General features: G+C 46.2%; 1 protein-coding gene across 4 annotated transcripts in view; it reads right to left on the minus strand.

Annotated features, from left to right (window-relative positions):
• DENND2A (DENN domain containing 2A) overlaps positions 1-26,449 on the minus strand; it is a 59,230-nt gene that overhangs the window by 19,911 nt on the left and 12,870 nt on the right. For 2 of the 4 annotated variants that reach the window (XM_064155496.1, XM_064155497.1), the window contains exons 2-8: positions 17,203-17,316; positions 12,612-13,820; positions 11,348-11,475; positions 7,581-7,702; positions 5,670-5,867; positions 3,807-3,900; positions 2,481-2,531 (exon numbers count right to left, since the gene is read on the minus strand). In XM_064155496.1, the coding sequence (XP_064011566.1) occupies positions 2,481-2,531; positions 3,807-3,900; positions 5,670-5,867; positions 7,581-7,702; positions 11,348-11,475; positions 12,612-13,820; positions 17,203-17,288 (1,888 nt within the window). In that variant the 5' untranslated portion in view covers positions 17,289-17,316. Of the gene's footprint in view, positions 1-2,480; positions 2,532-3,806; positions 3,901-5,669; positions 5,868-7,580; positions 7,703-11,311; positions 11,476-12,611; positions 13,821-17,202; positions 17,317-26,449 lie in introns of those variants that run through there. The other 2 variants (XM_064155498.1, XM_064155501.1) reach the window with 2 other exon arrangements.

The following is a 26,449-nucleotide window of genomic DNA, read 5'->3' on the forward strand; positions in this document are numbered from 1 at the left end:
TAATGAAAAGCTGCCCGCTGAGAAGAGACCAAATGAGACTCCTCAAGACCACCCCCCTGCTTTGTTTTACAGTCACATCCTGAATTAAATCTCCATGATGTCTCCTTTACCTCTACCACAAAAGAAAGAAAGAAGGAATCAGCTGCAAGCAGAGACTACAGCACATTCTCACAAGTGTACTTTTTGTGCATGCGGATGGCACCACGAGGTTTGAACTGGAAAAAGCACTCAGAGGGATACTGCAGCAACTCCAAATACAGAAGATGTCTGGTTGGGAGGAAGGGCTTCCTGAGAGATAGTACAGACTTCAGAACAAGTACTTGACCTTTTGTCTGGTTAGGCTGTGCCACTTGTGGCAAAACAATTGCAAGCAATCTCGAAGTGGCTCTTAAATCAGAGAGTGTAACAACCCCTGGACAGTTAAGGTCCTGCAAAGACCACTCAGACTCCTGTCTCTCATCACCTGTTACGCTATTAGCTCTAAGGCTGTAATTTTTCAGAAGTCCTCAGAAGTTCAAACTAGCACACCAGTCTCCTACTTAGAATCATAGAATCAACCAAGTTGGAAGAGACCTCCAAGCTCATCCAGTCCAACCTAGCACCCAGCCCTGTCCAGTCAACTAGACCATGGCACTAAGTGCCTCATCCAGGCTTTTCTTGAACACCTCCAGGGGCGGCGACTCCACCACCTCCCTTGGCAGCCCATTTCAATGCCAATCACCCTCTCTGTCAAGAACTTCCACCTAACATCCAGCTTGAGCCCAGGAGCAGACCACCCACCTACCAGTCCCTTCTGCCAGGGACTTCAAAAGGAGCAATGCTGAGTGCTTCTGAAAAGTTCACTCTAGCTGTGCATTGTTTATATGCTACTAAAGACATCAGGACTGTCCTGCTGTCAGCAGGGCAGAGCAGCTTTTTGAACAGCTTTTCTTCTCAAGGGTCAGCACTTTATGGCTCCAACATGCAGCCTGATGATTGCTGTCTGGTGATTTACCACATCTCAGGTTATGAAGAGTGACTTGCTAAGTAGAGGTGACGAGCTGGTGTGTTTAGTCTGTTATGTGAAATGAAAAGTCCCAGATAAAAGAGATTTGCTAAACCATCTCAGTTTTCTATTTAAAAATAGGAAAGCTGATGGCTCAAGAAGGCATAAACCAAAATACAGGTGTAGTTAGAACAGCAAGCAAGTGCCAGAGGTCCTGTTCACACTTATGCAGACTTGCACAGTCTTACTCAGAGTCAGTTATGGATCCGGATGTTTTTAGAGTCCAGTGCTGTTGGATTTGAAGCTACTTCACATAAATTACATTATCTCATCTATAGTTACAGTGATGCTACAGAAAAAACACAGAACGATGCATGTGACTCACTATGGCAACCAGTAACAGACAAGAGTGAGTCCTCCTGGTCACATCTACATTGTCTTTCTCAGCTACATCTCAACATGGACTACATTTCACAACACTGTGTTTCAAGACAGTTGTGCAAGCCATCTCTGCATAATCTGAGTGTAAACCTTCCTTCTCTATCGCCAGCTCAGCTTGTCAAAACATAGGCAGTGACAGCAGTTTTTGGTTTGATCTTGCCAAGCCCCAGCTGCACAGATAACAGATTTCCCAATGCAGAGGAGAGCAAGAACATGCAGTAGTTCTTGCGTGGGAAGGTGTGCTCACAAGAGGGAACTCAGTCTGAGGTTTCTGTTCTAAAAACCTGAAAGAAGGCAAGGACAACGCAATACACCGTGGCTGACACAGAGTGGGAAGTGCTGCTGATGAAGATCTTTGCATCTTGGAAACTTACACACTGTCTGGGTCAGGTGTGCATGCCAGTCAGGAAACCTTTCAATCTTAAGGAGTTTCATTCTTGCATTCTGACTCTGCCAAGATTTTTAATCTGCCACGTAAGTTCCCGAAAGACTGTACTGCCACCAGCACGTCACAGGGCTAACCACCAGTACAAGAAGATTTCAGAAGAGAATCACAGAGGCCAGTGTATCATTTAGCTCTACCAGAGTGAAGCAAGCAATGCTGTGCTTTATCCCAACTCAGCAAATGCTAGTTAGCTAGCAGTGAACCGTACAGTGCAACTCTGTTTTCCTAGGCAGCCATTCTGGTGGGTTTTCTCCCTTAGTAAATGTGTAGTGCAGTTTCTGAACACAGACCCATGCAATATTGCTTCTGTCAGCTTGGTCACATATTTGTGACTGTGTACTTAGAAAAATCTACTGTATCCAAGACAAGTCATCTCCTAGGAAAATGAGTGCAAAGAGCTTTGACAGGAATTGGAACAGATGCTTGTTTTGGGCTCCTTTAGTCCTCTGCCCACGGATTTTCTTCTGCAGTATGGAAATCTGTTTTCTCACTGTGTTCTGAGAAGAAACAAGCTCCTTCTCCAAAAGTGGAACACAAAGGAGAGATCTTGACCCAGGATCTCAGAGCAATTTATCACGAGTCATTTACTCTATCACACATTTGCCTTACCTTTCAGTTTCTCTTCAGTATCACTGTCTGATTCACTGTTTTCATCTGTAACTAGGAAAAAACAAAAGGGGAAGATGAGCAAAGTCTATTTATAACTGTTCATTTGTTACCACTGTTATGAGAAAGCCAGCCTTAGCAACTTCAAGGGGAAGACAGTACTGATTCCTAGGGCCTTGTTCTTTTCAAGCGTGCACATATCCACAGACATTTAGCTTACCAATCTTTGTATCTTCCCATTCATTCAATAATAAACAAAACAAAAAACATTCAAACAACAAAATCAATTCTGCACAGTCAAGAGTGCTGTATATCACATAAAATGCCAGAGCAGCTTTTTATCCAAGTCTGTATTAGCACAACACCAAGGCAAAGTACCAGTTAATACACAGTAGCTTGTGAGACAAACAATAAAAAACAAGAAAATGAATGAAAAAAGACCAATTGCCAGACTGAATCAGATTGTCTGTATGCCTCAACAGGCTGCTTCTGTCAACGATGCCTTAGATAGGCCACAGACTGTGGTATAAAGTTATGCAGAGACAAGTATGTGATGTATGAACCTCTGAAGGCTGACAGAAACACACCCACTCTATAGGTGTATGTCCTATATAACATAGGAATAGACAGTAATTGTGGGAAAGAAAAAGAGCTGGTAGTCACCTTTTGCTGGAAATTAGGGTGTTCTGGAAAAATAAACTCTGTTGGAAGACATAATATAAAGTCTTATAGAGGTATGTTTAAAAGTAATTGCTCTGAAGCACCTGAACACTTCTGACAAGTTGTTAATTGACAGTGGGAGGCTGAAAGTCTCAATCCTGCTATGACAGAGATGGTCCCACAATCATATCCAGAAACCCTGATTCCCAACTGAGGCTATTTGTTTATTGGGATGCTGAAGAGATTAGGACAATTTCAAAATCTCCTGTCTTCCTCTGGACTGCTCACTAGGGTGACGCATTTCTGCAAAATACTTTAATCTCAACAAATCAGACTCTCTGGTCAAGAACATTCCTTTCCAAAGCTTCCAGCCTGCTCCAGGAAAAAAACAAACCAAAACCAGGGAACATTTCTGATGTGACCTCTAAGGTTATCATGTAAAGCCATGGAATGAAAATGAAGCCAGAAGAATGAAAAAAAGTTCCATTTTAATTAAAGTCTTTTGGGCAAAGGAACAGCCTTTATCTTCACAAAAGAAAGTGGAAGCCCCAGTGGAAGCATGGATAGGAAGAAGAGTTAGAAAATGCCATATAAATCACTAAGCCAACTTCAACTTTAAGACAAGTCCTCAAAAAGTCTCAGGTGTATGATGATTCAAAGCTGCTTTACCTTTCCCTGAATTGCTCTCTGTAGACTGTGATAGCCTCTTGACACGTTTCTTTCCTCTCCGTGCCTCATAAATGGCATTGATTTTCAACACAAGCTGCATAGCAAACACACAAACAAACAAGGTCACTTTCCTTCCCAGGCAAGAATTTCCCCCAAGCTAGAATTTCATGTAAAGTGCTCTGTTTCTCAGTCCTGGCCACACTTAAACTCTTCGCCTGGTGGCCCAGAACTGACAGCTATCAGCATCAAACTTGCACGGCAATCTGCACCTGTGCTGCCAACAGCCAATGCTCCCTCTGGTGCAGAAGCAGTACAGTCCTGGCAGAAGCGCAAGGTAACATGCCCTGATGAAAGGCCAGGCCTTAATGCACTTCCCCACTGCGTGACTGTATGAACACGACAGTGCCTTCCTGAGCCTCTCCATACCGTGTTCTCTGCTCCAGGGAGCAAAACAGGGCCCTTTAGGTCATTTCAGTGTTGGCTCATTCAGTGTCTCACTTATCCATCCCCGAAGGGTAGTGCAAAATGGTTATGTTAGGCTTCCTTACACCTCCTTAAACAGAGCTGCCTCCTTGTCAAAGTCTCAAGAAGAAGTAGCAGGGTCAGACCAAAGCATCTAGAATTATTCCAGAAAGTCCCTGCACATATCTTGAGAGCTCAAGGTAAGATAGGCTCACCACACACCTCAGGAACTCTGAATCCAAATAGCTGAGAGAGGATGCTCTACTCAGCCACCCAGCTCAAGGCTCAGCCTGATCTTGTCACTGCCACAGTAAATCTCATTTCTGAGCTTGCTCTGCAAGACTGCTCAGCAGCACTGCCTGGGCAATGCAGACTTGTAATCTTCCCTTCAGCTATCATAAAGGTGTGCACAAACACACTGACAGAGCTCAAGCACACGCACAGATGCATACGCATACTTGGAGCTAAAACGCTAGAGTTTTGTAGTCTTTGGTTCATTTCTGAAGGGCTGAGGTACACTGAGAGGGCATTAAAAAAGTCAGCTATGCAAACATGAACACAGATTTGGCAGCCAGGAAACAAAGATACACAAACACATCCCTCCTTCCTCAGACTGAAAACTGTGGGTTCAGAAAAAATTCATCACAGGCAGTGCCCGGTAGCCTCTGCTTGTCCTGCAAAGACTGAGACAAGCAACTGTGGTTTTGTAACTGTGTTTTTGAAACATCCAATAGATAGATTGCTGCCAAACCTCCTCTGGACTAAATACAATTCCTGCTAGATCTGAAAGAAAATAAAGTTGAAACGGTCGTGCTGTATCCAAACATGAAGCAGTAAACGTTGATCCATAAAATGCTCGCTGACTAGAGACTAGTCCTTTTGCCACTCAAATGTCAGTGTTCTCATTGGTCACCTACAATCACATCCCACCCTGAGTTAGAAACAGCCAATGCATGAATCAGACCTAGAAAAGAACAACAGATTGCCAGGAGGAAACACACCACCACATACAGCTAATTCTGACTCCTCTGCTCATCAAGCAGAGAAGGAAATAGGATGTTTTTTTTCCCCAAAAAAAGTATTAGCTGCATTATCCCTCTCTGATAAATGTCAATTTTGTTTCCCCACATTTTTGTTTATCAAAAAAAAAAAAAAGTTATTATTTTCTCTCTCCTGCCAATCATGATATCTTGGTCACAACAATAACTCCTTCAAAACCTGCAGAGATGTTTGTGAGCCTTCTCCTCCAGGTAGAAATGGAGTTCAACACAAGTCAAGTCAGTTGCCCACACGACAGCTATACTGCAGAGATGTTACACTGGAAACTAAAGCAAACGCTGTCTCATACTCATGTTCCTGCCTGGAAGAAGTCAAGCAAAAGAGGGAAAGCCCTAGATTTACCTTGGGAATCTTCCTTCTTCTCTTGCCATTCTGAGGGTCACCCAAGGAGAAGAAGGTGTCATCTGGACTGCTGGGGGTTGAGGGAGGGCTGATTTTGGACGGTGACCCTGTCCCATCGCGGCTCAATTTCCGTATGTCTGGCAGTTTGAAACTACGCCGCTCTGAGTTTTGTCGGAAAAACATGGGCTTGGAAAGCAACTGGAAATGGAGAAGGAATGAATGAACAGAAGACCTGAGTACCTTTGCTTCATTACTAATATGGTCATGAAGGTAAATCCTGTGGGGCACCCACAGCAGTCAGCTGGCTTAACAGCCCATGTTCTCAGAATGCTCACAGATTTCTGCACACACAAGGAAATCACCCAGCTGCTGGGCTAGACCAGGGCTACTTTAACCAGCAATTCAACCATCTCATACTCATTCCAGACCAAAATGCAGTTTAAGGGGGTAGCCAAGAAGTCTTGCTGGACTGTGAAAAAAAGTATCTCCTAGGACTTCTGTAACCCAGAGGCTGGGTCTGAAAACAGGACAAGACTAACCAGTCAGCCAACCACAAGCATTTGGGAGAAGGAGCAGCTGGTCAGAAGGAACAGAGAAGCAGTGAGGGCTAGACAGACAGCACTGTTAGTATGGCTGATTGACCTAAACCTGGACAGACAGTAGACAGAATCAAGTATTTCAGAGGAGGGTACAAAAAATGCCAAACCAGACATTAAACTCATTGGCAAGTTCAGCAGAAGCAGAACAGTTGGTATTTAATTACCAGCATTGAAGTTTTCAAAGTCTCTGACCAAAACCAGCATCACAGAAGCAGAAAGCTCAGCTCCACATAAAGAAGGGCAAACCACTTCTCACCAGAAAGATACTCAAAAAGAACTTCTCTTGTCTTTTCCTACAGAATTTCCCAGCAATTACAGTAAGGCTAAGTCATAGCTTTTGTGGGACCTATATCTGCACTCCCAGAGGATGCAGCTATGTGGCACTAACCATTGTGGGGCAGAGATATCCAACCTAATTCTGAGCAATCTAAGTAGGAACAAGGAGAACAGATTGAGAACCACAGAACAATTTTCACTTCTAAGTGTTGAATTATACAAAGAAACCACAGCTGATGGTTAAGGTGGTTGGAAAACAGCAAAACATAAAGAAACACTGCATGGCAAGCTTCTGAAAATGTTGGGTAACTGCTCTAGTAATAGCTACAACTTTGAGAGCAGAGGAAACCCCTTTGGTCAGGAAAATGGTGTTTAGATCCCCTGAACACACTCTGAAACCCAGCTTTTGCCAAGAAGACCTTTGCTGTGACATTGCTCCTGCCATTCCAGGCTTGAACTACCTAAAGAGGCAACAGGAACCAAACAGAAGAGCTCAGCAGGCTGAGAGCAAAGCCCTGAGCTCTAAGCAAGAGGTACAGACCAATGTTTTTACCTCTTTTGGTTTCACTGCCAAGGAGAAAAATGGCACCAAACTGTGAGCTGTACTGACACATTAGCAACTAGCAACCAGTCTCATCAAGGAAAGAACAGGAAAGGGCTGCAGAGGCACCCTAGCATCAGCACAGGCAGACTATACTGCCCACTAACACTGAGCCAAGATGACTGCAAGGCTTGATTGCCCAAGCACTTCAACGCCCTCTTTGAGGCAGAAGACTTATCTTGTACTACATTAGCAGAAGGTACTTACTCCTACCCAGGCAAGGTAGCCCTGGTGTGAAAACCAGTGAAAGCCAACAATCCATATGCTTAAGGGAATGCTGTTTGCCAATATTGCAGAGAGAAATAAGTACCCTCTCACCACACTCTGAACAGTGGTAAAAGACAAAAAGGAAAAAAACAATGATGTGATGAAAATCAAATCAGAAACATTCCACTTTTCTTTCTGTAGCAGAAGTGGCCACTTGAATGAAAGTACCTTAGTGGGAGTCCCAGGGACAGAAGAGGTGGGGGATGCTGGGAAAGTCAGGACACATTTCTTCCCCAAACAGCGGCTGTTGGTTTCAATGTCTTCATAGGGGTTTTCCTTTGATGGTGGATCTGCAGCATAAAGCCACAAGAGACTGTAAGAGCACAAAATCCTTGAGGTTTGTCATAAAAATTAGTCCCACCTCCCACATCAGAAAGACCTGCTCTCAAGTATTCCTGCAATTGGTTCATTCTCTCCACAGCCCTTGCAGCCCAGCTGCTGGCTGGACAGTGTCCAAACTCTGACACTGACATACTTAGCCATAGGAATGCATCACACATACTAGAGATGAAAAAGATAACATGAATCCTTAAGGTCATTTCTGTGTCTTCAGAAGAGCTGTTCTCATGCACATCAGTCAATAATTATATTTCTTTATTTCTAGTCTTCAGCTTAGAATTATCTCTACATAAATCTGTCAGCAGAAGGCTAGCATAAGGGTCTGCTCACGTCTGTTTAAATCCCATGTTTAGGGGGACCTCTGGTCATCATTTAACTGGGGTAGAAAGATTGAAATCACTCTCTGGACATGGATATCTGTCACACAACATTGGTTTTAAAAGACATCTACCAATCATGCATGCCTCAATCTCTCATGCACACTTTAGAAAGAGGGAAAGATTCACCTCACCTAACCTAAGTCATCCAAAGTCAGGATGCTCTACTGTGGAGAGGACAGGGAGGAAGGGACAGCTTTAGAGCAACATTCAGCTCATTCTTACCAAGGATGCTTTCAAAAACAGGCATGCCCCATTCTTCCCACCAATTCTGGAGATGAGGCACACAACTGATCTCAGTTTTAAACATCCCAAATCACATATAATGAACTTCTTACATTGCACTTTTCACCAATGCTGGGAAAAACAAACACCCGTGTGTTCAAAAAGAAAACACAACTCTGGAAAAGGAACATTGTGACATCTCCATCTGACCATTTAAGAAACCAATGACCAAAGCATTTGCATGGACAGGCAATTTGTTACGAGATATCCTTCTTCATTGACATCAATTCTGCCCAACCCTATGGACTGCTGGGACTTCAAGCACTGCCTTTCTCTTACTGTCATGTAATGCTTGGCTGAGAGCAAAGACTGGAGGTCACTGCAGACCTTTGGAGAAGAGACCATTAAAGGCTGTAGGATCTGACTGCTGCACTCCTATCCACCTGCCCTGCTGGGGAATGAATGCAGCTTAAGTCTTCAGACAAGGCCAGAAACCCAAATCTTTACCAACACTGTCTCCAATCCCTAGCTGGGTGATACGCAGCACTACAGTGGAGGATCTCAGTTCACAAGGGAGGATAAGGTAACCATGTGTAACACAGGCAAAGCAAGTCTGCATGGACATTTCACCAGCAAACATGCTCCTGCCACTGAGAGTGGCTCCACTCAGTGCACACTTCAGTACTGAAAATAACACTTCAGCTGTCACATAACTGGGTATAATGGAGAAAGAAGAACAAGCAACATATCCAGTTAGACTCAGTCTAAAATAAAGAACACCATTTTCCTCTTTTTGACAAATAAACCTCATCATCCATCTTCCCAGTGCAACTTCCAATATTCCAGGTAAGCAGTGGTGAAACAGTAAAAGAAATGGTGCAGGAAGGGTGTGAAAGCTACACTGCCATACGAGTTTGCCTTGGACAAACTATTTCTTTATTGCCATAGAAATTCTGAGACCACCACAAGGCTATGCACAGGCGTCCCAAGAATGACTCAGAGAAACTGGAGTCCCAGCATGCCTGCACCATCACACCAGTGGTACCCTGCTATGGAAGTATCTCTGCCAGTCACCCCTAGGTGGAGAATGAAGGAGAATTCAGGAATGGAAGGCAGCACCCTGAACTGCTGGTGTGCACCCGCCACCAAGACAACACCAGGCAAAGTGGGTATCGCTGGAACCCGGAGTGGTGACTCTTCTCTTACCTCTGATCTTAGCTTGCTCTTTCTCACTCACTCTCTCTGTGGCACCTATTAGCTTATGTCCTCACCACTGTAGGATCAACATGATCTGCATGAGTTTGTAATCAATAAAATGCCAATCATTCTGGCCATTTCAGTGCCAGTTTGTCTCACCTCACTCAGGTGTCACTAAAAAGCCTCCTGTAAACCCTTCCGCTTGAGATCAGGTCACAGCAAAGGGAACCAGTGTGGATTGTTAGGAAAGGGAATGCCTATCCCACCAAGAGTTAAATGCCCCTGACATATGAATATGGGGGGTGGGTGGGTGTTGGCATGCTCTGATGGACACACAGGATTATCTGTGGGCATCACTGGGGTCTTGTGGCTGCAAGTCTCGGTGCTCTCTTCATTGGTGAGGTTTTCACTCGTTGTCTGTTTTGTGGACTATACCTGACTGTGACTTTGTGAAAAGCAAAACTGCCGTTTGAGTTATCCCTCTTCAACTCTTTTTCCAAAGCTTCCATGGTAACAACACCAGGACTGCAGGAATTTATAATAAAGACCACTGACTCCAGGCAAAGTCTGAATATGCAGCAAGAACACAAACCCCCAAACATGTTCCATTAGCTGATAATTACCTGTAACTTTGCTTTCTTCTAAACTTTGCAACTAAAAGTGGGAGTGGAGTGGGATTTCAGCCTGGTGCTTGAGTTCCGTGCAAGCTTGGGACACAGGGTTGTGCTCCTGTTTAAATGCAAGGATTTGCCTATACGTCCACCCTGTAATGCTATCCATGTTATTCCAGCTGATGAGGTGACCCTTACTCAGTGGTTTCTGAGACCTCCCATCACGGCCCAACACAAAAAAACCCCAGCTGCTCAGGCACTCCCTGTTCTTTTGGCCCCCAAGTGAAGAAAAAAGCAAACATGAGGCCCCTAGCTCCACAAACAAGGCTGACAGCTTCCAAAATGTAAAAAAGGATGGATTGGCATCACCTTGTCTGCCACTACTCCCAAAGGAACGAGACTCTTTTGAGTGATCTTTCACATCAACCATGATCAGAGTTTATTCATACCAAAATAATAATGGCTGGCCTGCTTTTGAGAAAGTGCAGCTGAACACAGACCACCTTTGTAGGATTACAGCTGCATGGTGAGAGCTGACACAGCTATTCTCTTCCTCGTCTGCTAAACTCTGCCAAGAGCTTTACACAGCACCAGCCTACAGCTACTAAAACTTACCAAAGCTTTTTCAAGAGGGATGCCTTTAGTCAGCGTTCCATAAATGTCCATCTAACTCACAACCGCTATATAGCGCGAGCGTTACAGGAAAGAATCTTTAAAACAGCATTGGTCTGCCTTCAAAGTTACAGAATGAAGTAAAACTGAAAGACTGTTGGACCTAGTTTCTTAATTTCAGTGGTTACCTGAAACCACACACTATCTTATTTCTGAAATGAATGATTTCAAGGCTCTTTTCAGACAGTTCACATTATCTCAGTGGTGACAAGCTCACCGCAATGGACAGACCAGAACCGTGAGAATTAGTCCACAGGACAAATGGAACACAGAGGAAAGACACCAGCAAAGCCAAAAGCTGGTTCCCACATGCCTCAGGTTCATCTCTGAAGTTTAAAAATAGTCTGCCTTTTTTTTTTTTCTCTTATTACTTGCCAATATTGTGCATAAAATATGTCTTGGTCCGCATCCGAATTACAAGCATACTTTATTCAGCACCTCCAGTGAGTGCCTGTTGACCATGAATCTTCTCTGTTACTCAGCATCAAAGCCCTCCCCTGTCCATAGCTCCTACCCAAGATGTCTTCATAGACGTTCTCCTCAGATAAAGTGCGTGTGAGGGCCAGCTTGGTCTGCGCGTACCAATCCACTCGGCCGTTCTCAGACGATGACTGCAGCAAGTCTTCGAACTCATAAGACTTCCTGAACCGGTGACAGAGGGGGGAAGGAGCAAAGAGGAGAGTGATCCTGTTAACCAGTACTTATAACCAACTCATGGTTAACTGACTTCTCCAACACAGAATCACAGTATCATTTAGGTTGGAAAGACCTTTGAAATCAAGTCCAACCACAAACCTAACACTGCCAAGTCCACCACTAAACTATGGCCCTGAGAGCCATGCATGCCACACAGTTGGCAGAATGAGCTGCTAAGAAAAGAATGTTTCACAGCCTTATCCCATGTAAAGTACGAAGAAGTTCACACTGAGATCAGTTATATTTATCAGTCACATAAAGGCATTTTGGGGATGCTATGGGCTATCTGGATCATCATAGCCAGAGCATACTGTGAAGGTTCAAGTGTTAACTGGCACATCCTGCCAACACTGCACAGAAGCACAGGTCATGAGAGGTTCAATTTACAGCACAGATCTCACTCTTGGCAGGCGTGGGGGCCCAAAATGATCTATTTGAGCGGTACAAGACAACAATACCTGCATGCAGTATGGCATAAAGGGTAAAAATAACAAAGTGTCCTCCACTAAAAAACCTGAAGAGTTCTGATTTCCTTTCTGCATTCAAGCCAGGAATTTTTAGATGACAGTTTATGCAGAAGGCATTAGAAATAGCTGTGCATTTTATGCTTCCCACCCCAAAAATGTGTGACAATCGTGGGAGGGGAGAAAAGGCAAGAAAGCACTCCAGAAGAATATATACACATCAGACTCAGCCGAAAAAACAGGTTTACTATGAACACTGAAAATGCTGCAGTAGAAGGCAAAAACTATCATTCCAGTCTCCATTCCAGACCAGTTGCAGTAATTTTGTAATTAAACAGGTTTTCTGCTAAAACTATCCAAGCCCCAAACCCTTCAATCTTGGGCTTGAGGGTTAAGCCATGCAATACAATGCCCTTAAACCTGCCATAACTTATCCCTTCACAGCTATCCTCTGAAGTTGTGCTGGCCACTCACACGTTCTCAGAGTGATGACCAAGCACTAGTTATGACCAGCAAGGTTCTCTGAGGACTATGAGTGACCATCTTTTCCCAGAAAGATCAGAGAAGGCAAGACTCCATCATAAAGACCAACATCTTTGAGAAGTGCAACCCAAATACCTGTGGTCAGTGTTGTTCTTGTGCTTCCCACTCCAGAGCCTCCTGCTGACAGCTGATGGAGGAGGAGAGGATGGTAGAGGAGGGGGAGGAATGGATGGCAGAGGGGGTAAGTTTCTTTTATTCCTAGCTGCTGGCACCCAGTCCTCTTCCCCCTCATGTTTGAAAGTCCGCCGGGGCTTTGGCAGTGGGTTGATGAAAGGTTTCTTCTCTGGCACCCTTGGCTCTGTGTACACATTCTCCACTGTGCGATCCTTGGACTTCGTGTGAGAAGTTCTTACCTCTTCTAGAGTCCCAAAAATTGGCTCACTGATTTCAGAGTCCAAGCCAAGTCCAAGCCTTTTGTTCAACTCAGCTCCACATATGCTTTCATAGCCTTCAGGAGCAGAGTGTCCTTGTGCTGCCTTCTCCTGCAAGCACTGTGGGGAATAGTAAGTACCAGGCAACTGTGGCTGCAGCTCTGCTGAACCATCTTTCAAAGCCTGCTCTAGCTTCTTGACCTGACTAAGCACTGAAAGATTCTCCTTCTGGATCTCCCACTTCCCACCTTTCACCTCCTTGCATTTGCCAGGATTGGACTGCACTTCCTCGCTCTTCTGCACCTCCCCCTTTTGCTCTACTGCCTGCCCTCTGGCTTTCTGAATCCCTGCTCTCCACTCATTCTCCTTGCCTGCCCCTTTGCGCTCCAGTTCCCGGTTCAGAAGTCTCTTGGTCTCCACTTTCCGAGTCACCAGTGCTTCCCCACTCATCTTCTCAGGCACGCATGGCAGCCTGTGCTCCTCCTTAGCTCCCTGCTCCTCCTCTCTGCGAGGAGCAGACTGAGCTTCCTTTTTCCCTTCCCATTCTGAAATTTTGTCCCTGATGCTAAAGGATTTATTTCTTAAGCCAGTTTTTCCAAGTGTCTGTATGTTCTGAGTGCCTCCGATCTGTCCCCTGATGATTTTATTGTTTTCTTTAACATTCAGATCCACGGATGGGTCACTGATGATCATTTTGGGACTCAGCATGTTCTGCTGAAAGCAGTCTAGCCTTGGATCCAGCATCAAGTTCTCCAGTGCTCCCAGTGGGTTCTTCAGCACAGAAGAAGCTGGTTCAGCTTCAGATGTTAAACCCGGGGTGACAGAGGCACCTTCAGAATATCTCTCATTCAAAAATCCACACAACAGTCTTTCTAGCTCCTTCACGGCTGCTGTATTATCTCCAAGCTTGATCCTACACATCAAAGACAAAGAAAAGAAACAGTCACTGCCACTGCTCACCCTTGGTTTGGTTCATGAGCTCCACAGGTTCTCCTCGCAAAGCTGGTAAGAGCAGAGGAAGCTCAAATCAAGCACTTGAGAGATGGGCTCATAGGAGAGGACACTCAGGGAAAGGTTCTTCTAACCAGAGTAGAATTTTTGACAACTAAAGCATAGTTTGAAATTATGTCTTCCGCTGTGGCAGGAGGAGGCAGGAAGTCAGAGAGCTATTTTCTGTATATCAGACATGCTGATACCAATGAGAGGTACCCCAGCATCGTGACTGTGTCTGTGTCTCTGTGTGTCTGTTCAGAAGTGCAGTACTCTTTTGGACACTGTCAGGGCATTAAGTAGGCCCACTGCAGATAAATGCACAGTCCACCACTTGCTAACAACAGCAGAATCACTGCTGTTAAGCAGAGGAGAAAACATACGATACACTTGGCAAGCCTTTAGTGTCTGCTCACAGGATCTCCCTCAGGCCATCCAAGCTTTCCACAAGTGCATATCAATGCACAAAGACTGCACTTTCATTACTACATTTCTTCGGCTCTACAATCCCAGGTCACACATGGGCTTGAGCTCCCATGCAACCAGCCTCACTCACTTGGCCCAGAGTATGTGACATAGCACTGAGATATCAGATTCAACATTCTCAGAGTAAACAATGAAGCACCTTCATTCTTTGAGTCCAAATGGCACCAAAATTTTCAAATAGATTTAGTCTAGAGTTTTCCAAGTGTGTGATACCACAATATCATCATTGTGATATCTACATAGTAAAGTTCCAGCTGAACAGAGTTAGCCTAACAGAGAACAGTTCTGAGCTAAAGCAGTTAGCCAGATCTCTGGGGTTTGCCTGGGCCTAGCAAGGAGCACCAGGCAGTTACTGGGATGCAAACCCTGATCATTAATCCAATTAAATGACAATCCCAACTTGGGAAATTGCTCCACTAACTTAAATGTTTCCAGCGTGCCTCTTCCAGAATGTAGCGCTCCTGTAAGAGCATCTGTGTGGAGACCCTGCGTGCTGGCAGGCCTTGAGCTTTGTCTCAGAGCTGAGAAAGCTGGCAGCCATTGTGGAGTCAGTTGTACTGCATATTGAGTCTGGGAGAGGTTTCTAAGCAGAAATGGGACCAGAGCCAGATACTGTTCTTCTCTGGCATTACATTTAACTCCTGGCTGTCTCAGGACATCATGCTTTGGTTAAGAACTAGAACTGTGAACACCAGGGGCTTTCCCAAGGAGTAAGGCATCACAGTGCCACTGGTGGTTAGACTGTGCAGTAGAAACCAAGGTTGGACACTGGAATCTGCAACGGCTGGGGACATTAGGGCTTATCTGAGGAGTTTGTGGACTCTCCACCACTGAAGATTTAAAGCGCAGATGGGTCTGATGTTGACAAGGACATCATAAGCAGGAATGGTCTTGCCTTGGGGCAGACCTAGCTGTGTGAGTCTACAACATTATCCATCTGACTTGCTGTTAAAACGCACAGCATTGCAGTCCCAAGACCAGGAAGGGAACACTATAATTAATGATGAGGAAAAGGCTGAGGTCCTGAATGCCTTCTTTACCTCAGTTTTCAACAGTAAGGAGGGAGGAGTTCAAGGCAAGGGGCCTCTTGAACTGAGGGATGGGGTCGGGGAGCGGTGTGTTGCCCTGGAAATTCATGAAGAATTAGTTCAGGACCTGCTGAGCCACCTGGACACCCACAAGTCCATGGGACCAGATGGGATCCATCCCAGGGTGCTGAGAGAGCTGGCAGCTGAGCTGGCCAAGCCACTCTCCATCATTTTCCAGCAGTCCTGGCTCACCGGAGAGGTCCCAGGAGACTGGAAAGTGGCCAACGTGGTCCCCATCCACAAGAAGGGTCGGATGGAGGAACCTGGGAACTACAGACCTGTCAGCCTGATCTCAGTGCCAGGGAAACTGATGGAGCAGGTTATCATGGGGGCAATAACTGCGCATCTGAGGGATGGCAAAGGCCTCAGGTCCAGCCAACATGGATTTAGGAATGGCAGATCCTGCCTCTCCAACCTGATCTCCTTCTATGATCAGGTGACCTGCTTGGTGGATGTGGGAAGGCCTGTGGATGTGGTCTATCTGGACTTCAGCAAGGCCTTTGACACTGTCCCCCATAGCAAACTGCTGGCTAGGCTGTTAGCCCATGGCTTGGATGGCAACACTCTGTGCTGGGTTAGGAACTGGCTGGAGGACCAGACCCAGAGAGTGGTGGTGAATGGTGCCACATCCAGCTGGCGGCCAGTCACTAGTGGTGTCCCTCAGGGATCTGTGCTGGGCCCCATCCTCTGTAACATCTTCACAGATGATCTGGATGAGGGCATTGAGTCAGTCATCAGCAAGTTTGTAGATGACACTAAGCTGGAGGCAGATGTGACTGGGTTGGAGGGCAGAAGGGCTCTGCAGCAGGACCTTGACGGCCTGGACAGATGGGCAAAGTCCAATGGGATGGCATTCAATAGCTCCAAGTGCAGGGTGCTGCACTTTGGCCACAACAATCCCATGCAGAGATACAAGCTGGGGTCAGAGTGGCTGGAGAGCAGCCAAACAGAAAGGGATCTGGGGGTGCTGATTGATACCAGTCTGAACATGAGCCAGCAGTGTGCCCAGGTGGCCAAAAGAGCCAGTGGCATCCTGGCCTGCATCAGGAATGGTATGGTCAGCAGGAGCAGGGAGGTCATTCTGCCCCTGTACTCTGCACTGGTTAGACCACACCTTGAGTATTGTGTTCAGTTCTGGGCCCCCCAGTTTAGGAGGGACATTGAGATGCTTGAGCGTGTCCAGAGAAGGGCGACGAGGCTGGGGAGAGGCCTTGAGCACAGCCCTACGAGGAGAGGCTGAGGGAGCTGGGATTGGTTAGCCTGGAGAAGAGGAGGCTCAGGGGTGACCTTATTGATGTCTACAACTACCTGAGGGGTGGTTGTGGCCAGGAGGAGGTTGCTCTCTTCTCTCAGGTGGCCAGCACCAGAACGAGAGGACACAGCCTCAGGGGAAAATTTAGGCTGGAGGTGAGGAGAAAGTTCTTCACTGAGAGAGTCATTGGACACTGGAATGGGCTGCCCGGGGAGGTGGTGGAGTTGCCGTCCCTGGGGCTGTTCAAGGCAAGACTGGACGTGGCACTTGGTGCCATGGTCTAGCCTTGAGCTCTGTGGTAAAGGGTTGGACTTGATGATCTGTGAGGTCTCTTCCAACCCTGATGATACTGTGATACTGTGAAGATGGCAATGTGAGGAGGAGAAAGGGACAGGGCAAAGCAGAGGAAATGTTTCCTTCCTTTGGTTTTCTTTCTGGTGGAGATAATAAATACAAGCAAAGCACCCTGGCATACAGACATGGAAAGCTCTAACCTCTCAACAGACTTGCAGATAGTGTTTTCAGACTTGCTGCTCACATCGTCCACTTTGCTAGCTGTCATCATGTCAGCACACAGCAGGGCAGCAGCTTACCTGTAAGAAGACACAAGGAAAAGGTGTTACTCAGCACCTTGCTCTCTTCCCTCTACATATATGCACACATTTCCTTTTGAAATTAGAAGAGCAGAAGCAAGACACAACAGCTGAGGACAGCCTTGGTTTCCTCCTCTGTAAAATGGCTGGAGGGGTGATTAGCACTACCCCTCACAGAAGCGCAGGGTGGACATGGCAGGTTTTGCAGGCAAATCTTATCTTTGACTCAGCATCAACTGCTGTACCATGACTTAAATATGGAGCATGTTTTATGAAGGCTTTTAGTATTGCAAAAATCTCAGTGGTTTTACAGTATTTTATCCTGTTCTGCAGCATTCACTGTCTTGCAGGCAGTATCTGGAAAATCTGAAGCCTCTCAAATCTGCTCACTAGGCTGGTCTGCTAGATACTGCCTTGCCATGACTAGAATTTGGCAACAAGATCAAGTGCCTTGGGAAATTTCACAGGCTCCTGTCATGAACATAATAAAACCCGTCACACCAGAAACAGTAAAGAAGGGAGTGATCGCCTTCTTTCACTGTTCAAGTATTTTGGGCAGAAAAAAAGAAGAAACTATCAGTCTTGTTTGTTCAGTTTTCTCTTCCTCCCTTTATCCCACACTGGCAATGCTCCTGAGGCAAGGAGTGAACTCTGGGTCAACTCAATGTGTACATACTTGGGGCAGCCTACTGCTAATCACTTAGCAGACTCTCCTTCCCCAGACAATAAACCCCCTTGGCTTCTCCTCCTCGTTAGCAACTGGAACAAACACTCACTTCACTTTTAGACACAGAGCAGCTTTGCAACACTGTCAAGAAAATTGACCATCCCAACCCGAAATCTATTCATCCAGCCGTTAACTGTTGTGAATTGAGGATAATGAAAAACTAACGATCGCTGCCATCCCCGGCCAAAGAATGACTCACCCGTGCAGCCAGAGCAGAGCCCTGCAAGAGGATGCTGTGTGCTTGGCTGACAGCATCCCCAGAGCAGCGACGGTCACTGCACTCTCCCCACACAGCAGGGTGAGTGGCCACGGCACCCCGGCACGGACCAGAAACGTTAACACCAGCAGGAGTCAGCGTACAGAAACCCGACCTGGCTCTGCTGCCGCATCCAGCGTTCACTCGGCGTAAGTTCTGTCTCAAAAAGATTACACAACTTCCCCATCACAATATGCTAGTTCTCAGCCTCTTCCAACAGCCTTCTAACAAATATTGTCTTGGAAACAAACATCTGGATATGAGTCAATGTGTGCTGGTGCTCAGCACAGTCATGTGCCTGATGTACCTCCTGAGGGACAGGCCAAAAAGAAGATAATACAGAAGTGCACTTGCTTCTTCATCTGTAGTGGACAGGACAGACCACATCTCCCTCATCACTGCTATCAATTCAACCTGGAGCCAAGGCCAAGGCTGTCTTCCCCAGCCGTTATGTGTGGCAGAAGTGCTAGGCATATTAAAGCACAGACCAGGAGCTTCCAAAGTAGTAACACATCAGATACTGCAATGTGGCAACAACCAGGTACCTACAAATACACCCACTGACAACACATGCTGCTGAGGGGAAGTAAAGCCCCCCCTTTATCTGGGGGATTACTGCATCACCTTAGCTGGTCCTGCCCAAAAAAAGTCAATATTTACCCAAACACATTGGAAGACACGAGGGGAAAAAAGGGTCACCTCTGGAACAAACCAGCAGAAAATAGCAAGGTACTTCCCAGTAAGTCCAACAGTCAGACAATTTGCTTGGGGCCAACCCCCAACCCAAAGAACTTCAAGGTGATGGGATAATCTCTTCCATTAATAAGATCATCAGAAATGACTTGCAGGCTTGACCCACCAGCATTGCCAACACCTGACAAAAGGAGAATAGCTTAACAGTGATGGGAAATTTTCTCCAGTAGGAAGAAATAGGTTCCCTCTTCTTTACTGAGGTTTGGTTCTACAAGTTCACCACAAAGGCCAAGAGGATCTCCCACTCCTATTTCCCCACATCTCGCTTCAACTGAGCACACACTACCCTGGGCCTGATTTTGTGCTAGCACAGGCTTTTTCTGGAGCACCTGTGACCTGCTCTAGCTGGCTGAACAAAGCAGTTCAAGGAAAGGGTCCAACATGCTCCCACTCTGGTACAAGGCAGGTGATGAGGTCGTGTGGACAGAAGGGAAAGAGGGAGGCAAGTGGGAAGAGAGAGCATGAGTGTGTGCTCTCTGCTCATAAGTGTTATCCAAAACACTTTGCTGCCTCACATGCAACATGACCAAGGCCCCAAAAAATGCCTAGAAGAAACAAGCAGAGGTCGGTTTAGTCAGCAGGCATTCAAGAAGGACAGAGATACATCAAGCTAGTACTTCTTTTTTGGCTACTGCTTTCCCCAAAAAACACACAAAAACTTTCCACCAGGGGAAGGAGAGGGGAGGAGGCAGGAGGAAAGAGAGAGATGTGAGGGAGCTCTCAAACCTGTTGGCCAGACCCTGGGAAGGATGTGAAGTCTCCCAGCAAAAGCCTCTCGGCCTATCTCCCACATGCACCCGGCCTCACAATTCCCAGGGCCATGTGATAGGGGCTTCCTGCTACCAAGTGAAGCAAGACCTACGCCGACCTCTCTCTTCCAAACAGAGTTCCTGCCTGCTTTGTATTCATAAAGAGGCGTTTGTTTACTGATCTAGCATTGGCATGCAGGAAACAGCCTTGAAACGAGCTGTAATCATCTGTCTCCAGCAGTAGCTGTTTGGCTTTCTTCTAATTTAAGTTTTCCTCCCACACCCCCTTCCCCAGTGCCCTCTTCCCCACTTCCGATCAAAATGCTCTTGGACTGCACACTTCTGGTTCAGGGCATTAGATAGATACTGAGTGATGCTCCCAAAGCAGCTGCTGAATAACAACAAAGTGCTGACAGTAGGCACAATCTCACCTCCAAAGGGTAAAGTCTCCCAGCTGAAATAGGAGCTGAACTCCTTCAGGGAGAGGAAAAAATCAGCTCTGCCCACCGTGCTTGGTGCAGCCACCAGATGACAAAAGCCAGAGGAGCACTAAATGGCCCACAGCCTGCATGCGAGTTGCTAGTATAGAGTCTTGCCTCTGATAAGGTCAAGCAGTGACAGCAGCAAGCCTCCCAAGCCTCCCTTCTTTGCCCTTTCATTTGTGGATAATAAAGCATACATAGCTCAGAGTCTTGTGGTTTGAGGATGGATATTATCATTGCTGCATGCTGGAGGCTGCATCCCAAGATTTTCTTTCCTCTGTTTACTTTGCACCTCACAAAAATGGGTTCCAAATTCATAACTGGATACTAGCCACACCACTGGTGCATAGAAGTTAGGCTTCACAGCATGAGGAGCAACCCACAGCTGGTCAAACTCTTCTCCACGAAGAAGACACACTGCATTTCTTGATGCTCACAGAACCAGTTTCTCCAGTTACTTTCACGAGTCACACTAAGCCACCAGGCAAAGCCTGCAAAAACACCTCTCTGCTCCAGTGCTTTACAGAACAAAGGATGCAACGCACAGAAGGCAACAACCAGACAACAATATATACCATACATATACAGAGAACAGGAAGGATGCCAGGAGGACAAAACACTAACAGGAAAATCGTGAGTAAGGGGAAGCCAACAAAGCCTTCAAGTCCCCCTCCGCCAGCCCTTGCTCAGGAGTTTGTTTCCCTTTGGGAAAAGTAGGCATGAGGATGCGTGCTTGTGCACACACAAATGCACGCAGGCTGTGCGTAGGTCCCTGTGCGCACTCTCAGCACTTCCCAAGGTCTCTGGCAGCAGCACAACCTAAGGGGCCAAGGCCCTGCTGAGCAGGGAGGACACCAGCCAAGGAGAGACACAGCTGGAGCAGAGAATGGCAACAGGCTTCCCTGGTGAAACAAGATGCTAGCAGTGGGACAGTCACTGACTTGAGGTGCCCAATACCAGCCCAGGAGAAAGGCAAAGGTCTTCTGAAACTTGAGCTCAGGGATTTTGACTCAAACCTCCACTACATGTGCTATGAGCCTAGCTCACAGTAGCAACAGTTTATCCTCAAAGGAGTTCCCAGGGAGGTGGTGGAGTCACTGTCCCTGAAGGTGTTCAAGAAAAGACTGGATGAGGCACTTAGTGCCATGGTCTAGTTGATTGGATAGGGCTGGGTGCTAGGTTGGACTGGATGAGCTTGGAGGTCTCTTCCAACCTGGTTGATTCTGTGATTCTATGATTCTGTTCTATGTGGTCCACTTCTTTCTTCTCCATCAGCTCTGCAGGTTTGGGAGCATGGGCCACTTCTGCAACAGCAGGATTTCTCAGTGGCATCCCATGAAAGGATGATTCAGCTTAAGCATGAGAAAAGATTATATTATTTAGAGAGTGATTGAGAACCAGAGAGATGGTAGATGCTCTATCCTTGGGGATACTCAAAACCCAACTAGGTAACGTCCTGAGCATTTGCTCTGTATGACCTCACTCTAAGCAGGAGGCTGGACATGGTCATCTCCAGAGCTGCCTTCCTATCTCAGATACTCCTGAGCTAGGCACAATTAGTTTGGGCCAAGTGAGCTGTCACCTCTTTGCAGTTACTGATTCTCCTGGCCACATGAGTCTCCTGTGAGCTCCCACAATACAACCAGGATTGTTCAGTTCACCACACCTGTAATGAGGACCTAACTGTAGATAGTCAGGCACAAATAATTTATTGAAGAAAAAAAAAAATCAGCATAAAGTTATGCAAATAGATTCATGAAGGACCAATGACTAGGAAGCTATATGCTCTTACAGTATCTTTTAGAGCCAGATTGCAGAGTTTCCTACACCCCTTACCCTACTCTGTCCTAAGTCTTCCCTTTGATCTATCATCTCTTACACCACAGTTCCTAAAAAGGGGGTCAGGAGAATCCCACGTGTCAAAACAAAGGTTATTTTCAAAAACCCCAAGTGGAACTGATGTACTGCAACCTCTGTCTTGGTGGATGCAGCCCCAGCCAGAGGAACAAAGCTGCAATGCGAGGAATGCAGGAACCCACGGTGCGATGTGCAGCAAAGCTGTGCTGTGTGTTATGTGGCTTTAATTTTATGATATAATTCGTTCTACTGATCTTCTCCCTCTCCCAGGCCACAGCACGAACTCTACTCTCTTATGTCACTAACCTGATTTAAAGGGTTATTATTGACCTTGTCTGTGGCCAAGGATATATTCCTTCCTCCCTAGTTCAGACCATGCTGATTCTGGATACTAGTAAATGAATCTGTTCATGCCTCTTTTCTGCTACAATGCCACCAAGATAATTGATAGCATAGGAGAAGCAAACTCCTGGTAGTGTTTCTGGGCAGATATTTTCATAGAAGTCCTCCTGAACCCAAGAAACATATTCTGTATGACTGGTTAGGTGGCCAGCCTCTGGCTCTGACATGCAGGTGGCATGTATCCAAGCACATATGGCTACCGTGTTGGGCCTTTTTTTTGGACCACTGTTAGGATTAGGCTGGCAATACAGCTCTGCTCAGAAAGAAGCCAACCTTCAGCAATGAGAGGATAGGAGACAGCAGGAACTGCTGTGGATGATACTGGGGAGTCACCATGGGCCTCGATTGCATCCTTAGGACATTCCTGCAAAGCAGATGGACCTCTGGGAAACTACTCTCACCTCCTATCTATTACTTCCCTCCACCACACATTTTTTTCAGGGCTGCAGACGAAGCTCCACAGAAGTAGTGCCAGCACCACCTGCCTGGCACAGGGAGCTGGAAGGACAGCACATTTGGGAACGACAGCAGGTATTAAAAATAAAAACCTCTACTGACCACGTGCCAGTTGCAATCTTCTCCCCACAGAGCCTTAGAAAAAATAAAGTAGAAATGACACAGGAGTGGCAACAAATTCCTGCTCCAAACATCTCGTCACACTTCTGTTTCAAAAGAAAAGCTCAATGTACTTTCTAGTGCAGGGGAAACGGCACATTTTTCTCCCTTAGCTTCATTCTTTGAAGCAGCTGAAACATTTTGGCTAAAGGCTTTCAAAAGTAATTCAGCCAGAGGCAATTCTCAGCATGGAAAATTGCAGACTAAAACAAACAAACAAACAAAAAATAACCTGAAAGCAGAAAGAGAAAACAAGGCAGAAAGAAAAAAGGTCTTAAAATGTGAATTGTCCTCTGCTGAAGGTGGGGCTCCTGCTACCCACTATTATTAAGCTTGCCCCACATTTCCCATTGTCTTATTTTCCCTCTGTTCCTCCCTCTAAACACAACAAACAGAAGAAAACATAAAAATCAACAGCTCAAAGGGTATTCGACATCCCTCCAGTTTCCTTCTGGCAACCACACCCTCAGCTGGAAAACAGCATTTCCTGGGTTAGTGGAGTCTAAAGGAGGTACAAGACCATGTCAAACAAATAGCAACACTCTTTTTCTCATTCATTGCTCACAAGTACAGATTAAGTCCTGCATGTATAGAAGGTAAATAGTGTCATCCTTTGCGGTGGAAAGTGTGGTTTGTACTACTACTTAGAGACATGATAAACCTTCATTCCATGCAGGTAGCTTAACAATAAAACAGACAAACCCAAATACATGCAAAGTAAGATTCGGTATTTCCCGATCTGGCTGCTAAAATCAAATCTAATTACAATGTTTAGTAGAATGACATGTTTCAGGCTAAGCTTTCTACAAGGCAGTCATGAACAAAAGATTTTTAAAAACCAACAAATGGAGAAATCAAGACTCTGGGAAGTGAAGGCAGGAGTCCAGGATAGCTCTTCTACAGTAATTGTTGTTTTAGATCTTGCATTATCACACGTGTTCACACAGTGGGGGTTTTTAGCCCCTTTCAAAATGGGAAAACATTTACTTATGCTTTTCAACCTAATAAATGATAATTCAATTACTCTAACTCAAGGCTGAAGACATTAGTGGTAAAACCTGTGCTACTGAAGCAAACAAAAGCTTGCTGATGACATCAGTGGACTGCGTGTTTCATACCTGTTTTCTTTGGCTTTAAAACTATCCACATACAAGATGACTGTAGTCAATATGAAAAAAAAAAAAACACAACAGACACACAAAAGAAATATGGACCAGATTTACATGAGTACACATTTGCCAGCAGAACCATCTATCAGCCACACGGAAGGCAGGATTCCAAGCAGATGCAGTGGAACTAGCTGCAGTCCCCAACAAAGGCACAACTACACTGGCAAAGAAGCACTTCTAGCTGTATGGCCTTTGACAGGAGTGCTGTGCTACAAATATACCAGTACTGCTGTAACAATAAATCACTTCTAGTGTAAAAGAAATTGAAAAGGGGTATTGTTAGGCCTACAAGAAACCCAAACAGCTGACATTGCAGGAAACAATGCAGCACTAAAATATAGCATGCTGTTCAGGAGCCACACTGAGATTAATTTTCAGTGTGGTGAGATAACCTCTGCTATTCTAGTACAAATGGGATCCTAAAAAGCCCCTCTGAGGAGCAACTCTGCAAAGAGTTTCCTGGCAGGAAGACAAATTGTCCCATATTCAGAAAGGAAATGACAGCATTAAGATGAAGAACCTCAACTTCTTCCAGAGTAAGTTATCATCAAGGAAGACAAACGGAACCCCAGCAAATTTCTACTTCAGTGGCCTTCAGCCTGCAGAACGCTGACTCTTGGCCCTCTTGATGCAAATTTAGCACAGAGTTTCGTTTAGTGTCCATCACTACAACTCTGGGGCACCATCTGCAGAGCCTTGTTTAGCTGCACGCTCCTGGAGACATTCTTGTACCATCTTCGAGTCCGCGGTCTGTCACTACAGTCTGTCTGTTGAGCATCACTTTCTGAGCTCAAGTGAAAAATCGCCTGCAGATTGCTTTTTTAGTTCTGGACATCTCACTTCCACCCTCACTTTCCCACCTATCTCGGCCATCACAACCTGCTTACTGGAGTCTTTCAACTCCAGCTGCACACCATCCTCATGTCAACCTCCCTCAGCAGAGCACAGGTCCAGGCAGCACACGAGCTGCCGAAGCCTTACACATCAGGAGGAGGAAACCTGCACAGCGCCAAAGAAGAAAACCCTCTGCAAAGAGGGTTCGCATCTCTTATTCTTTTTCCAGGAGGCAAGCTGGTGGCGGTGGGTGTGTGCCTGCGTGCCTGCTTGTCAGGACAATAGGAAAAAGGCTTGCTGCCAGGAAACAGCCGGCCATCTGCCCGTGAGGAGAGCGGTTTTTCCGTTTCTTTTGTGCAGAGAGGAACGGAGCCGAGAGCCGAGAGCCGCCATCCGCCCGCGCTGGGAGGAAACCTGAGAGCCTGCGCTCCGCCAGGGAGAGGAAGCACGGGGGAGGGAGCGAGCCTGCTCCGTGTGGTTACGCGGTCACTGCACTCACGGCCAATAAAAGTAGGGAAGAAAAGCCCCAACCAAAACCCCAAACCCTTGGGAAAAAAGTCATTCTTCCTCCTCTGCCGTTTCACTCTCACACGCGGTTCAATATTCCCTCCCTTCCACGGCGCTGCTGAGCAGAGAAACTGCTGCAAGGGCTCAGCAGAGGAGCGTGTCAGGACAGGAATGGCCTGGGCAAACACCGGGTTTTCCCCCTGCGCTGGCACCGGCATCGGCATCTCCGGGCGAGAAAGTAACACACAGTCAATTCACATCACCGTCTTGCTCACCTGCCTACACCCTCCCAGCATGCAGGCATTTAGCAACACCGGCACAAAACAGTCTGCGGGAGGACCCTTCGGTCTTTGGCTCCTCAAGGGACAAAGGTAGACCATAAGGAGCAAGTCTACTATATATAACCATCCATACATTCTCACTCACGGGCTCTGGTACAGCTTCTGACCATAAAACTATGTGAAAGGAGGGAAAAAAATATGTGAACGTCCATTACTGTCAGGCAAAAATGTTGGCAAGACACACAATGGCTCGGTGGCACACTCCTCTGCCAGCTTTGTGTCCAGTAGTAATAAATAAATAAATACATAAAACAAAGCTAAAAATTTCAGCAGTGACTACACAACTTTGAAGTCACAGAGCCATCAGAACTGCTAATGTAGAAGATGCCCAATATGACAGGCCACAGTACTGAAAAAGGTACGTCCAGAAGAACTGATCAATCCAGACAAGGTCTAAAAAGCGCTTCTGCATGTCCTGGCAGCTCAGAAGATGGACAGACT

This window comes from Pogoniulus pusillus, chromosome 15 (assembly GCF_015220805.1).
Source record: "Pogoniulus pusillus isolate bPogPus1 chromosome 15, bPogPus1.pri, whole genome shotgun sequence".
Taxonomy (NCBI): domain Eukaryota; kingdom Metazoa; phylum Chordata; class Aves; order Piciformes; family Lybiidae; genus Pogoniulus; species Pogoniulus pusillus.